We start from the raw sequence: 15,491 nt of genomic DNA on the forward strand, positions 1-15,491 counted from the left end.
GGCAGGGCATTGCTGCATTTGAGCAAAGGGAGGCGCTCTTTCATTTTCTCCTTTGTGTTCTGGTTGGTTACAGGAGCCTTTGGTGTTTGCTGAGCAGCCTTCTGTGAAACTCTGTTGCCAGTTGTGTTGCAGTGTGTTTAAAGATCCCGTGATCACGACTTGTGGGGTAAGGAGCCGACCCAGGCTGTAGTTTCAGTCCTATGGAGAAGGCAGTCGGGGTCCTGAATTGAAGCCTGTTTGGGGATAACCTGGCCGTCCAGTCCAACTTCCTGCTCAGTGCAGTAATCCAAATTAATGCACCTTTGTTTGATCAGCTTTAGAACCTTCCCAGGTGAATGGAATGGAATAGAAATTATAGAATAGAATAGAATAGAATAGAATAGAATAGAATAGAATAGAACATGGAATGGAATGGAATGGAATAGAGCAGAGCAGAACAGAACAACAGAACAGAATAGAACATGGAATGGAACGGAACAGAACAGAATAGAATATGGAATGGAATAGAATAGAATAGAATAGAATAGAATAGAATAGAATAGAATAGAATAGAATAGAATAGAATAGAATAGAATAGAATAGAATAGAATAGATGTAAGGACCCACCCCACTTTGCATCTTAAGAAGACAGAACTCTTGGAATAATTCTTCCAACAGGCATCCTTTATTAAGAGAAAATGGTTGCAGGCATTCTAGACAGGACTTGGAGTCCAAGCTCTTCCATTCAAGGTTTTAAGGGGTTCCCCAGTAGCCCCACCCAATCACCCCCTTCTTCCAGCGACAATCTCAGGCATTACACTCCCACCCCCTTTTCTTTACTGCCAGCTGGAGGGAGACTTCAGAGAGGAGTACATGAAAGGTAATAGCCCTATTGTTATGGTTAGTCCTTTTGGTGATATCCACATCCAGTCCCTTTGAAGTGTACCGAAGGAAGTGAGGCCATAAAGCCCCTTTGTTCACCCCCTTCCCTTCATCATATGACAGAATCCAGAGAAGGCAGAAATGGGGTTTTCTATAGTTGATAACTAGAGATGAAATATAATTGGATTCTGACAATAGAATAGAATATGGAATGGAATAGAATAGAATAGAATAGAATAGAATAGAATAGAATAGAATAGAATAGAATAGAATAGAATAGAATAGAATAGAAATTTTATTGTTGCTTTAAATGTACACTAATCTGCATACATTAAAATGAAATTTCATTACATTCAGCTCTAAAAAAAAAAGTACCATTATGCATATACCCATATACAAACACACATATGACCCAGAAAAGGTTAGACCGAGTAGCCTGAAATTCCCTGCCCTCCCCCCCCCCACACACACCCTTTCTGCCAGTCTCAAAGGTCAGTCCTTCCCTTCCCTTCCCTTCTACTCGTCCCGATCCTCTGGAGGAGACGTAGGCAAGAAAGGATTTGCCTTTTCTTTGGCTGCCCTTTTCTCCCCCACTGGATCCTGTGCAACTGTGCTTCCAACCTCTCCTTTGGTAGGAACTTCAACCCACAGCACAACGGAGCCTGCCCTTCATGGTGGTGACTCATAATGGTTGTAAAGCAGTGACTCAATCACTGTGCTCGTTAAACAAACAGCACAGTCATTAAGTACAGTAAGGATTCACCATTGGTGCGGTTTTACACGGCATTGTGTCCGACCTTCGGCCACTCTGTGGATCAGCACTCTCCATGGCCCTCTGTCCCACACCGCCTCCTTCAGATCCGCCACGATCATCCCAGTGTCATCCTTTATAGTGTCCAGCCAGTGGCTCCTCCTTTTTCTGCTGATCACTCCCAGCATGATTGACTTTTTGAGTGAGTCAGCTTTCACGATGTGACCAAAGTATGACAGCCTCTGTTTAGCAATCTTGGCTTCAAGTGACTATTTTGGGTGAGGTTCGCTCTAGGACTTCTTTGTTACTTTTGCAGTCCGTGGGATGTGTCATAGTCGACTCCAGCACCACAGCTCAGAAGCGTCCTCCCTCCTCCTATCTGCCTTTTTTCAGAGTCCCAAGTTTCGCAGCCGTAAGGAGCAATTGGAAAAATTATTGCGCTAGCTAATCTCCATTTGGTTGCGAGACAGATGTCTTTATTCTTCCAGATGTTATTCATGCCAGACATTGCACTTCTTCCAAGTCCTATACGCCTGGCTAGATATTTGTAAAAATAAAGACGGATACAAACAAATAAGAATAAATTAATGCGGGCTGATTGCCCAGTGCCCAAAGTGCAGTCACAGGACGGGGAGACTGTCAGGGCTTCAAATTTGGGTCATAAGTGTTGCTTATGACCCAAAGTCCACAAGTCATAAAAGAGCCAAGGTTGCCTACCCCTGTCTAAGTCCTCCTGTTCTAAGCGGTGAGCTTCCTAGCTCAGGGGTAGGCCACCTTGGCTCTTTTATGACTTGTGGACTTCAACTCCCAGAATTCCTGAGCCAGCATGGGGGAACTATAGCCCCCTCATGACTCGTGGACTTCAACTCCCAGAATTCCTGAGCCAGCATGGCTCAGCTTGGAAACTCTCCCTTTCCCCTCAGCGTGGCTGGCTCAGGAATTCTGGGAGTTGAAGTCCACAAGTCATAAAAGAGCCAAGGTTGCCTACCCCTGGCCTAAACGAAACGAGGCTTTCAGTAAGATGGAGGTGAGTGGCATCTGTCTGGAAGAAGAGATGTAATGGTCATAGGAAAGGGAACTGTATCACCTTTTATAGTCCAGAATGCAGCCATCTGATAAAAGGAATTTTTTTCAAGATCTGGTTTTGTCTGGGATCTTTTCTTTCCAGATAATGAATTTATTTTTTAAAACCTTTGCTGGGTTGCATGTGAGGAAGAATGATGCAATTTGTCTGTTTTGCTTTCTTAGAGTTGAGTTGGACATATGGAGGCTGATTTGTCCACAAAGATCTGCAGAAAAGGAGCCAATCCACCAGTTTTAGCTCCTGGAGCAAACTGGATTAACAGGGCTGGGTCTCTAGGGAGCAGATGCAGCCTAGCAGAACCCATAGAGGCTTCTCCCTGGTGGGGAAGACAAATGTTATGTGATACACACCCCACTTCTTACAGTCTTGTGTTCTCTTTCTTCACAGCACACATTTTGCAGGAGATGTGCCTTAACCTCTGGTAGGTAATTACAGTCCTGTTGAACATTGTATTTGAGATTACAGGTAGTCCTCAACTTACAACCTCAATTGAGCCCATCATTTCTGTTGTTAAGTGAAACAATTGTTAGGTGAGTTTTGCCCCATTTTGTGACCTTTCTTGCCACAGTTGTTAAGTGAATCACTGCCATTGTTAGTAACACGGTTGTTAAGTGAATCTGGCTTCCCCATGGACTTTTGTTTGACAGAAGGTCGCAAAAGGGGACCACATGACTCCAAGATACTGCAACCGTCATAAATATGAGTCAGTTGCCAAGTGTCTGAATTTTGATCACGTGACCCCGGGGAGGCTGCAAAGGTTATAAGTGTGAAAAATGGTCACAAGTCACTTTTTTCCAACGCCGTTGTAGCTTTGAATGGTCACTAAATAAACAGTTATAAGTTGAGGACTACCTGTATTGTTGGAACATGTAAGCTTTCTTATCTTTTGCTTCTTGATCAAAAAGAAAATTAAAAAATCGCACCCAGGGTTTCCCTGTTGATTTGGACTCTGGTACTTTTTACAGCCTCTGAGAAATTTCACTCTGCTAGCTACTTTTGCCAAGTGCAGCTCCGGATTTTTCCTTTAGGTCAGGGGTTCTCAACCTTGGCAACTTTAAGACTTGTGGACTTCAACTCCCAGAATTCTTGGAGTTGAAGTCCACAAGTCTTAAAGTTGCCAAGATTGAGGACCCCTGCCCTACATGATCTCAAAAACTTCTTACAAAATTGCACTTGGGAATTTGCTACACGAATTTGCACTTGGGAATTTGCCAGTAGAATACAGGAGGGTGGAGAATAATCATACGGTACCCACACATAACATACAAATCATTGAAATGAAATGAAATCAATTTTTCTGCTTGCTTCTATACAGTTATTTTCTCTCAAACTGTTTGGGCTTGGCCTAACTTTGGAGAAATCAGTTCAAACAGGACCGTGGCCCAAAAAGCTCCTCCTGTTCTCCTCTAATGCAATTCATTTCAAAGGTTTTGGAGAAAGGAGATTAGCAAGGTCACACATACACACACAAGTCCCTCACGCAGCAGAGGGCACTGTTGGTGGAGCCAGGCAGCTGACGAGACCTTGGGTTGGGATGACCATACAGCTATTCAGGGATCAGGAGCCCAGCTGCCTGCTTCCTAAAAGTTCAACTTCATCAAATTAATAGACTTTGAAAGATCTGTTAGGATCCCTCCCATTGCCACCTCCCCCTTTTTCCCATGGTCTTCTTCTGCGCCCCTCGCCTTGAACCAACAACTTGCTGTGCCTTACGTACCCGCAACGACCGATCATACGAGGCGCTGAAGACTTTGGTTTGATCCGGCGTAGAGATGACTGCCAGAGCGTACACAGTGCCCACGTGTCCCGTGAGGGTGCGAACCTGCTCTTTCGACTCAATATCCCACACCTAGTTTAACAGGGAACAGAGCAAAGGCCGAGCGTTACTTTCCCATTGTTTCCCCCTTCCGATTCTGGTTGCTCCAGCTTCGTGGTGGCGAACCTATGGCACAGGTGCCACAGGTGTCACGCAGAGCCTTCTCTGTGGGCACGTGCGCCATCGCCCCAGTCCTAGGCCTTCAGCTGGGTTTTATAAAACCTTTTCGCTTTAGGCCTCCACTGCCGGGTGCAAAAAAAAAAAAAAAAAAGTTCAATCAATCAATCAATTTCAACTTCTCGCCGGAAAAAAAAAGATCTCACAAAATTGGAATTGATTGACTGAACTTTTTAGTCCCATCCGGTCTGTCATTACCACCGCAGCCACGCCCACCCAATGGGCCATGCCTAGCCAGTGGGCCACACCCACCCAATGGGCCATGTCCATGCAGCACCCGATGATACATTAAGTGAGTTTTGGGTTGCAGTTTGGGCACTCGGTCTCTAAAAGGTTCGCCATCACTGTTCTAGCTATTCGGTCTGCTTGCCAGATCCCAGAAAGAGAGGACTGGAGGTTCTGGGGAGGGCTGAAAGAGGCTGCAAAGTGCCCCACTGCCCCCTTCCTCCTGGTCTTCGCTCATCCTTACGTGAATGAGATTTTCGTAGGTGCCACAGACGATGTGATGGTTGGTAACCGCAATGGAGTAGACGCTGCCCCCAGACGTCTGTAGCACATGCACACATTCTAGGTTCCGGATGTCCCAGATCTGGAGCAGAGGAGAGAAAAGAGCTGATGGAATCTTCTTCCCAGGCTAGAGAGAGAAGCCGCAGCAGGCGGAGCACCTGAGAGCACGCTTACCTTAATGGTTTGGTAGGAGCCGCTGTACAGGTGGGAATTGAAGTCCACAAGTCTTAAAGTTGCCAAGGTTGAGAACCCTTGCTTTAGGTGACTCCCACGTTCAGAGTAGTGGATTTGGGCAGACCAGGGCTGTACAACTTTGGCGAGGCAGGCGGTTGCCAGGGCAACGTTGCAAGTAGATGGGCTTTGGATTTTCCAAATTTCTGATATGCTCCCCTTGTTTTAGTGAGCCTATTTTGATATCTCCTCTACAATGTTTCTGTGTTTCCTGTCTCTGAAACCGTGGTTGAAAGAGTCCAGGGGATCGCAGAAAAGTCACCCGAGAGAGGCACAGAACGATGGGTGGTTTTGAGGAATGACCTCTCTTAAGATAATGTACAGGAAGATATGTGAGTTATTTAATTGATGAAATGTATGCCAGTCAATTGATAAACTTACAAATTCAGGCATTTGAGGAAGTTACTGGTGTTTAAGCGGACAACAGCTTTACTTAGAAATTGGATTCCAATGTTCCCTTGGAGTGTTTTAAAGTGGTTAGCCGTAGTGGATCCCAGCTCGGGATGGTGTCTGAATGATCTTCACAAAGGGTTTCTCCTTGCAGAGAAGTGCCCGGTGGACAATGCCAAACTGACGGTGGTGGTCAACAACATTGCAGTGGCCGAACAAATTGGGGAGCTCTTCATTCACTGCAAGTACGGCTGCCGGTCCAGCGCGAGTGGCAAGACTCCAGCCTTTGAGGTGGACCCCCATGGGTGCCCCTTCACCATTAAACTGAGTGCCAGGAAGTAAGTTACCGTGAAGCCTCTTCCCGCGATCTCTGGCTTGTTTGGGAATGGCTGCTTCCTCGAATTCAGCAGGGTGGCATCCTCCCTCCCACTGCCCCTTTCCATATTTTTGACAGTGCAATCAAGGACGGGCTGTGGAGAGATTTGGGAGGAGACACGACCTGGGATTAATGCTGCAGACAAAGGGAAGACTTTTTTCCCAAGAAATCTAAGTGTCGTGGTTCCGATAGATCAGCGTTTCTCAACCTTGACAATTTTAAGGCATGTGGACTTCAACTCCCAGAATTCCACAGCCAGCAATGCTGGCTGTGGAATTCTGGGAGTTGAAGTCCACATGCCTTAAAATTGTCAAGGTTGAGAAACACTCCAATAGATGAAACCACTTAAAACAGTGGTTCTCCACCTGTGGGTCGGGACCCCATTTGGGGTCGAACGACCATCTCACGGGGGTCGCCAAACAACCCAGTCTGCCATTTTTTCCCCCTTTTCCTTAGCTGTGCTACTCCCTTTTATTCTATTGGCTTTTGAAAGCCAATAGAATAGACTCTCTTGAATAGAGTCTAATTCTATTGGCTTTCAAAAGCCAACAGGAATTGTCCAGGCTGTGTCTGCCCTGCTGAGCCCGCCAAAAGTCCCATTCTACAAACGGTGCTGCACCAGTTGAGTAGTCCTTGACTTACGACCGGTTGAGTAGTCCTTGACTTACGACCGGTTGGGGGTCGCGGCATTAAAAAGAGAACCACTGACTTAAAAGAACTTCAAGGCAAAGATTTCTTCCTTAAAGAACATTTAATTTAGGAAACACAGTATCGGCACTTACATAGATGAACCCAAGACTAAAGTTCTCTCCCCCCTTATACAAAGTAACAAATTATAATTCCCACCCAAGAAAGGCTGTCATCAATCACTATCACCAGTTATACTAAAAGGTGGGTTCTCCCCCCAACCTTTCAGCCCACCAAAACTTTTTCTACCATTGACCTTGATTCTCACACAGCTGCAATTGTTATGGCTAACTGAAACAACTCAAGCATTTCCCCCCCCCCATCTAAAAAATACCAAACAACATAGAAAAAAACAGCAAAGGCAAAAGATAAAATGGCTGTTGTTTTTCAGTTGTTGCAGGGGTGACATTAAGCTGGAAGAAGAACGACCAAACGTAGCCCTTTGCGGGGTTTTCAAGGGTAGAGATGGGAGGAGGAGCCCGCCCCCCCAAAAAACTTGCTCTTTGTCTTAAAACTACCTTAGATAATTGAACAACCCTCTGAAAAGCACAGCTGAAATTCAGCCATTTTGCAGCTGCCTTTTGGTGGCCAAAGATCAAGTTGTTGGGAAGGGTCCTAAACGGAGCTTATCCACGGGTTGCTGCATGGGAGGGAACAAAAGCTGGACATCTCTGTAGAGCAGTGGTTCTCAACCATCCTAATGCCGCGACCCTTTAATACAGTTCCTCATGTTGTGGTGACCCCCAACCCTAAGGGCTCTCCAAGCGCGCAACGACGCCGCTCACTCACCCGCCGCACCCGGGGCTCAACGAGCCTCGCCTGTCCTCGCCTCCCTTCTGAGGGTTGCCGGCCTGCCCAGCTCCAGCTGGCCAGGGAGGGGGTGGCAGGAAGGCCGCTCCGCCAGCCCCACCCAGCCTGGTTGGAGAAGCGCCCACGCGGGGAGAGAGAGAGAGTGCCAAGAGGGCGACAGCGCCGGCAGAGCTTAGTTCAGCCTCCTCCACGGAAAGGGCAGCGAAGCAACGCAGCCTCCCTTAGGAGATGCTCGACAGAAACGAATCCGGCGCTACAACAGCCCCCAGCTCGAAGCCGTGCGGAGACAGATAGAGGAGCAGTGTCTCGGTTCCTAAGACCATCGGAAATATGTGTTTTCCGATGGTCTTAGGCGACCCCTGTGAAAGGGTCGTTCGACCCCCAAAGAGGTCGCGACCCACAGGTTGTGAACCGCTGCTGTAGAGAGATTTCAGTCCCTTTTGTTGCAGAGCTGGCAAAACTGCTATAAATACTTTAGTGCAGTGGTTCTCAACCTGTGGGTCGGGACCCCATTTGGGGTCGAACGACCATTTCACGGGGGTCGCCAAACAACACAGTCCGCCATTTTTTCCCCTTTTCTTTCGCCACGCCCCTGGCACCCGGTGATGTATAAGTGGTTGGGGGTCACCAGAACATGGGGAACTGTATTATGGGGTCGCGGCATTAGAAAGGTTGAGAACTACTGCTTTAGTGACTTAATTAAACCTTTCCAGCTCCGTTTGTTCAGCTAAACCACAGCTCTGTTTCCACAGCCAGAGCTCGTAAGATTACAAAAGCTGGATGGTTATAGCCCAGCATCATGGAACAACAGAGTGGGGGGGGAAGAATCACGATTCTTCCCATCTTATCCATTTTCATTTTGGTAAAAATGTGGCTTTCGTGTTTCACCCTGCCTACAAAGACATCCATTTTGTGTGAGTACACTCCAAGGTGTTTGTAAAACCTCACCAGCTCAAATATTGGTACTAGGCTTCAGGGCAACGCTGTGGAAATGGCCAGCTGCCCTCAAGTTGCCTAAAGATGGAGATGTCCAGACGACCTCCCTGATGCCACTCCAGAGAAATATCTGGTCCCTTTGCCAAAGAGTAGTAATCCATTGTAGGTGTGTGTGTGTGCGCGTATGTGAGAGAGATACTCATTTTCTGACATTCCCCCTTTTATGTCTAGGGACCATGAAGGCAGCTGTGACTACCGGCCAGTGCGCTGCCCCAACAATCCCAATTGCCCTCCGTTGCTCAAGATGAACCTGGAGGCACATCTGAAGGAGTGTGAGCACATCAAGTGCCCTCACTCCAAATACGGGTAAGCGGGGATCCACGATCTCCTAGCAGAGTCTTGCCTTAGAACAGTGTTTCCCAAACTTGACAATTTTAAGGCATGTGGACTTCAACTCCCAGAATTCCACAGCCAGCGATGCTGGCTGTGGAATTCTGGGAGTTGAAGTCCACATGCCTTAAAATTGTCAAGTTTGGGAAACACTGCCTTAGAAGGAGCCCTTTTTTGCCCATCCCAAGGGTCAATTCCCCAGGCCTTGCCCTGTGACCCAGTGCTGGGTCCCCATGATGCTTGGGCTCTAGGCTGTTCTGAAGTATCTAGTCTCAAGAACCCTTTGCTCCCTCAGATCAGAAGCCAGTTTTGTTGTAATAATAAATATGAGATCTGTCTGTTTGTTTAATGCCTTCCATTCTATCTCTAAATGTATGCAGTTCAGCAGCTGCAGTCAATGAAAAGAAAAGCATTGTCGGGGGACTTACAAGCAAGGCAGTTCCCGAGAGAGCGAGCTCATTGAACAAGTGAAAAGGAGAGCAAAAGAGGATTTTAGCTTGGATGGCTGGCGGGGGAAGGGTGTGGGGGGGACTCTCAAGCAGCACGGTCAGTCAAGGAAGTCTGCAAAAAATGCCCTCCTGTCTAATGAGAACCCAAACTACCCCAATGGAAATGCAGGCTAATTGGAAAAGGGATTTGAGGAAAGAAACCAAGCACTGCCAGATATCAGAAAAAAAACGAGAGTTTCTTGGATAGAACAAATAAACTTCCTTAGGAGAAAACAGAGAGAAGAATAGGAATGCCAGAGAACAGGAAGAAGGGAGGAGGAGGAGGAGGAGGAGGAGGAGGAGGAGGAGGAAGAAGAAGAAGAAGAAGAAGAAGAAGAAGAAGAAGAAGAAGAAGAAGAAGAAGAAGAAGAAGAAGAAGAAGAAGAAGTAGTAGTAGTAGTAGTAGTAGTAGTAGTAGTAGTAGTAGTAGTAGTAGTAGTAGTAGAAGGGTCCAAAGACCCTCAGAGTTGACATTGCTTCTCAACATCTGTGACATCTATTGCTACCTGACTCAATTTCATGGAAGCAAGCAGAAATCACTCAAGCCATCACAGCTCAATAAAGCCTAAAAATCAATTTTAGAAAGAAAAAGTATATAGGATTTCCTGTTGAGAGGCCACAATGTGTAGGCCTGAGATGACGTTCAGATGCCCATGTCCAGGATGCAACAGACAGGCTGCTGAGACATCTCATACCCATCAATAATGGACCCTTCCTACTTATTCATATGGGAAAGAACAACCCTGCCAGGAAGGACTTTGAAGGTCTCCCAAGACTCTGAAGCCCTGGGCAGGAAGCTGAAAGAACTGAGACTTATCCAGTTGATAAGCATGCTTAAGAAGAGACAGTCTCCTCCAAGAGAGCCTGTGTAAATGGGGATAATGAGGAGGGTTAGGGTTAGGGTTCCTTGCCTAACATTACCTCTCCGTTGCCGGGAGAAATATCAACAACCTAAGATACGCAGATGATACCACTCTAATGGCAGAAAGTGAAGAGGAACTAAAGAGCCTCTTGATGCGGGTGAAGAAGGAGAGTGCAAAAGTAGGCTTGAAACTCAACATTAAGAAAACCAAAATCATGGCATCCGGCCCTCTCAATTCCTGGCAAATAGATGGGGAAGAAATGGAGGTAGTGACAGATTTTATTTTTCTGGGCTCCAAGATCATCTCAGATGGGGACTGCAGCCAAGAAATTAAAAGATGCTTGCTCCTGGGGAGGAAAGCTATGGCAAATCTAGACAGCCTACTAAAAAGCAGAGACATCACCCTGCCAACAAACGTGCGTATAGTCCAAGCCATGGTTTTCCCAGTTGCAATGTATGGCTGTGAAAGCTGGACCATAAGAAAGGCTGAGCGCAAAAGAATGGAGGCCTTTGAATTATGGTGCTGGAGAAGACTCCTGCGAGTCCCTTGGACTGCAAGGCGTTCAAACCGGTCAGTCCTAGAAGAGATCAACCCCGACTGCTCTTTAGAAGGCCAGATCCTGAAGTTGAAACTCAAATACTTTGGCCACCTGATGAGAAGGAAGGACTCACTGGAGAAGGGCCTAATGCTGGGAAAGATTGAGGGCAATAGAAGAAGGGGACGACAGAGAATGAGATGGCTGGATGGAGTCACTGAAGCAATAGGTGTGAACTTAAATGGACTCCAGAAGATGGTAGAGGACAGGAAGACCTGGAAGAACATTGTCCATGGGGTCGCGATGGGTCGGACACGACTTCGCAATTAACAACAAAGGGTTCCTTGACGACTCCCATCAACCTGAAGGATCTAAGTAAGAGTTGAGCTATATCTCATCCTGACTAGGAAGGATGTTGTTAGCAGCCACATTGCTACTCTCATCAGGAAAGCCTGAAGTGCAAGGACAAAGAGGAGAGCCTCCAGGATAGAGGCAGGACTTAGAGACTGGCTGGAATCTACAAAGATGAAGTCAAGAGGAAGCACAACTCACAGTCTGAGAAATATTTTACAGCAGTCACAGAACATTCTCGTGAAACAAAATGAATTTGAATTCCTAACAAGAAAGGACGAAAATGGGCATCACTGAAACTTAGTGACCAACCAAGGAGCATAGCCTAGAAAGCTACAATTTAACTCAGGGGGAACAAAGTCAACGGAAGGGGGGAGAGTGTTGTGCTATAGATTAAAAAATGCCTGTGCACAAATTCACAATTGTATCATGGAAATCCTGTTGAGACATTCTGGGTGGAAATAAAAATAGAGAAAAACTAAAGTGATATCATTGTTATTACAAGCTGCCTGGGCAGGCAAAAAATATGGATGAGGATTTTTGGGTCAAATGATCAAAGCAACAATGGGAGTTTTCAACAATTCTGACATCTGCTGGGAATTGTACTCTGCCAAAAGTGAGAGATAAAGTGAATCCCGAACCAATTTGCCGACAGCTTCTTTTGTCAGAAAGGGAAAGAACAAGATCTAAAGATCAGGTCTGCTATCCTAAACCAAATCTTTACCAACAGAGAAGTGGTTACAGAAGAGAAGATGACTTAGAACCTTGGAAGAAAGTGACCATGTTGTCCTTGGGAGACATGTACAAAGCAGGCTAGTTAGATACACAGAGCTTCTAAAAGGTAAAAAGAGACGTGTATAGAAACTGCAAGAGGCGCATATAGCCCAAGAAGGATGCAAAGGACACATTTGCTAGAAACTATGGATTGTACCAGAAATACTGAAGCTTGGAAGAAGCTGAGGCTTATTGAGAAATGTCCAATAGAAGAAAAAGGCCCCTTTTGTGGGGGTGGTTATGTCAGAAACAAAAGGAAGGGCAAAAAAGCCAAAGTGAAAGGGATGGGATTGGTATAGGTGATGCCAGGAAGGCACAACATCTTAATTCATATTTTACGTCTGTTTTGCCTCAGAAACGAAACAAAACCCTAGCCTGCCATTGTTGCATCTTAGAGGAAAGAGGGAACTACAGCTCAGGATGGACAAGGAGAGAATCAAAGACGGTTTAGTAAATTTAAAGCAGTTCAAGTCTCCCTGGCTGGGGACTTCCATTGGAGTATACTAAAGAAAGTAGCAGCAATGATTGCAGAACTTCAGTCCTTGGGAAATCCTGAAGCCCTGGCAAGGTCTTTGTTTTCAAAAAAGGAAACTACAGATGTATCCCCCTGCCATTTGTACTGTGCAAGGGCCTTGAGCAAATTATTGCACAGCATATTTATGCGGATTTAGATAGGAACGCAGCAAGGGTTGTCACAGTCCAATCAGACTAACCGATCTCCTTTTTTGATACTCTTGGTTAATAGATTGGAGGAATGCTTTGGACAGTAGTATACCTTCACTTCCACAAAGCATTGAACAAACATCTTTATGAAGTTTTCATTCATAATATGGTAAAATACTGCATCCAGTTTTGGTCGCCACATTATAAAAAAGATGTTGACACTTTGCAGAGAACAGCAACAAAGATGATTAATGGGCTGAAGGCTAAAACTTTAGAAGAACAGTTGCAGGAACTGGATATGTCTAGTCTAATGAAAAGAAGGACTAGGGGTGACATGATAGCAGTCTTCCAATAAAGAAGAGGACAATCTATTCTCCAAAGCACTCAAAGGCAGGACAAGAAGCAATGGATGGAAACTAATCAAGGAGAGAAGCAACCTAGAACACTAAGGAGGAATTTCCTGACGGTGAGAACAATTAATCAGTGGAACAGTTTGCCTTTGGAAATTGTGGGTGCTTCATCACGGGAGGTTTTTAAGAAGAGTCTGGATAGCCACATGCTTGAAAAGATATAGGGTGGTGGCCCCCAATCTTTAGATTCCATGGAGACAGGTTTTTCCGCAGACCGGAGGTGGCATGGTGGCATCTGCTGCCTGCATCTTGCAGATGGGACTTCGCTTGTTCGTGTGGCCCGGTTTCTGGCATGCCCTGGCCCGCTGCTGGTCCACGGATCGGGGGTTGGGAACCCTTGATATAGGGTCTCCTGCTTGTGCATGGGTTGGACTAGAAGACCTCCCAGATCTCTTCCAACTCTTGTTCTGCATTGTTTATATGCTGGAAGACACCGCTGTTTAGATGGCTTCACAAAATGGCTGAATGATTGCATTTGCAGAACATTCATAAATGACACCACCTCCCCTTGGAAGGAAGTATCTAGTAAAGCATCACAGGATTCCTTCCTGCATCCAGGGCCATTTATTAAAAACCTGGATGAAAGGATATGAAACTAAAAGATGTCACAAAACTAAGAGGAATGGCTAAATTTTTAGAGAAGAATAAGAAAATTCAAAAATTTCTTGACATGCTTCAGCAGGGGTCTGCAGCAAGCAGAATGAAATTTAAGAGGGAGAAAAGTGAAGTCCTGCATCAGGAGAGGGAAAAAAATGAGGCACAAACGTTGGCTGGGAGAAGCTTTCCAGTAGGACACAAGAAAGGACTTCACGGACAGCAAGAACGTTGGAATGCCTTTCCTTTTGTTGGAGGACTTTAGACAGGCTTGGAAATCTGATATCCAAAATGTTTTCACATATTCTGCCACAGGTAGGAGCTAGGATTTCAGTGAACCCCAATTTCTGACAGTAACAAGGACCAGCTGAGAAACAATCAGTTTAAGAAACTTCAGTGAAATGGAATCTCGAGGAACAACAAGTGATTGTGAGGTGTTATACAGGCTGTAATTTAACAAGGCAAAAAATGGGTAACCAAAAGCAGGCGCCCCTTCATAGAATTGGCACAATTTGGGCATATGAGAAGATGGCACAATGCATCTCACGGATATCTTAGGCCACTCAGTCCATTGGTACAATTGCAATATGTACAAGTAGCGGTTTTCTGTCTATTTTGCTTAAAGCATCAGACTTAAAACATGGGGATTATTCGGCCATGTTGTGTCTGTGGAATTTCTGGCTCTCAACTAGTTGTTGAATAGGGATTTGAGTTGCTCAGAGGCCAAGTGCAAACCTTGGCCTGAAAAATTGCTCTGGTGCGTAGAACAAACGTAAGAGTCTTGAAGCTCACTCTGATGTGGTCCTAGGCAGAATCCCTGTTTTGAAGAGGAACTTCTCACAAACAACTTGCTTCCTCTTCGCTAGGTGTACATTCATAGGAAACCAGGATACCTACGAGACTCACCTGGAAATGTGCAAATTTGAAGGTCTGAAGGAGTTCCTCCAGCAAACGGATGACCGCTTCCATGAAATGCAAGTGGCCATGGCTCAGAAGGACCAGGAGATTGCCTTCCTGCGCTCCATGCTGGGCAAGCTCTCCGAGAAGATAGACCAGCTGGAGAAGAATTTGGAGCTGAAGTTTGGTGAGTCTCTGAAGAAGGCAGGTAGCTCTGCTTTCTGTTGCTGGGGGGCCCCATGTAAAACCCCCACCACCTTCCAGAGTTGCTTTCTCGTTCTGATAGATTTCTGTAATATCCCGAGAGCTGGTTTGGGGTAGTGCTTAAGGCAGTGGTTCTCAACCTTTTCAATGCTGCGACCCCCAACCGGTCGTAAGTTGAGGGCTACCCAACCGGTCGTAAGTCAAGGACTACCCAACCGGTCGTAAGCCAAGGACTTTCCCTGCCCGGGAGCGCCACGCATGCGTGGTGCCGCCTCCTGTGCCAGCCAAGGCGTAGCTGACAAGGGGCAGCGACAACGCAGGCCGACCACCAGCTGGGCCACCAGCTGGCCCAGTCCAAGGGAGGTAAGGCACCTGCCGGGCCCCACGCATGCCCGCAACCCTCCCTGCGCCCGCCGGCCTCCCACCTCCCACCCCTGGCCCTCTTTTACTTACATTTGTAGTAGTTGCTCAGCAGGGAGGGGTGGAAACTTCCAGATAGCTCACCTTCGCTGCAGACAACTTGCAGCACCGTTTGCAGAATGGGGCTTTTGGCGGGCTCAGCAGGGCAGAGACAGCCTGGACAATTCCTGTTGGCTTTTGAAAGCCAATAGAATTAGACTCTATTCAAGAGAGTCTATTCTATTGGCTTTCAAAAGCCAATAGAAGAAAAGGGAGTAGCCCGGCTAAGGAAAAGGG

The 15,491-nt window shown here is 46.3% G+C and overlaps 1 protein-coding gene and 1 long non-coding RNA gene across 6 annotated transcripts in view; one reads left to right on the top strand and one right to left on the bottom strand.

The window, feature by feature from the left end:
• Positions 1-15,491, top strand: part of TRAF7 (TNF receptor associated factor 7) — a 51,793-nt gene that overhangs the window by 17,000 nt on the left and 19,302 nt on the right. For all 5 annotated transcript variants that reach the window (XM_039349720.1, XM_039349717.1, XM_039349716.1 and 2 more), the window contains 5 exons: positions 74-166; positions 3,084-3,117; positions 5,972-6,155; positions 8,858-8,992; positions 14,561-14,778. In XM_039349720.1, coding sequence (XP_039205654.1) covers positions 74-166; positions 3,084-3,117; positions 5,972-6,155; positions 8,858-8,992; positions 14,561-14,778 — 664 coding nt within the window. The remainder of the gene's footprint in view (positions 1-73; positions 167-3,083; positions 3,118-5,971; positions 6,156-8,857; positions 8,993-14,560; positions 14,779-15,491) is intronic.
• Positions 4,196-5,946, bottom strand: LOC120310852. Its single transcript, XR_005557477.1, has 3 exons — positions 5,371-5,946; positions 5,159-5,278; positions 4,196-4,545 (listed from the first exon to the last, which is right to left on the bottom strand). It is a non-coding gene; the product is annotated as an uncharacterized LOC120310852 (long non-coding RNA).

Source organism: Crotalus tigris, unplaced genomic scaffold, assembly GCF_016545835.1.
Source record: "Crotalus tigris isolate CLP2741 ecotype Arizona unplaced genomic scaffold, ASM1654583v1 scf7180000018301.7375997, whole genome shotgun sequence".
Classification (NCBI taxonomy): Eukaryota; Metazoa; Chordata; class Lepidosauria; order Squamata; family Viperidae; genus Crotalus; species Crotalus tigris.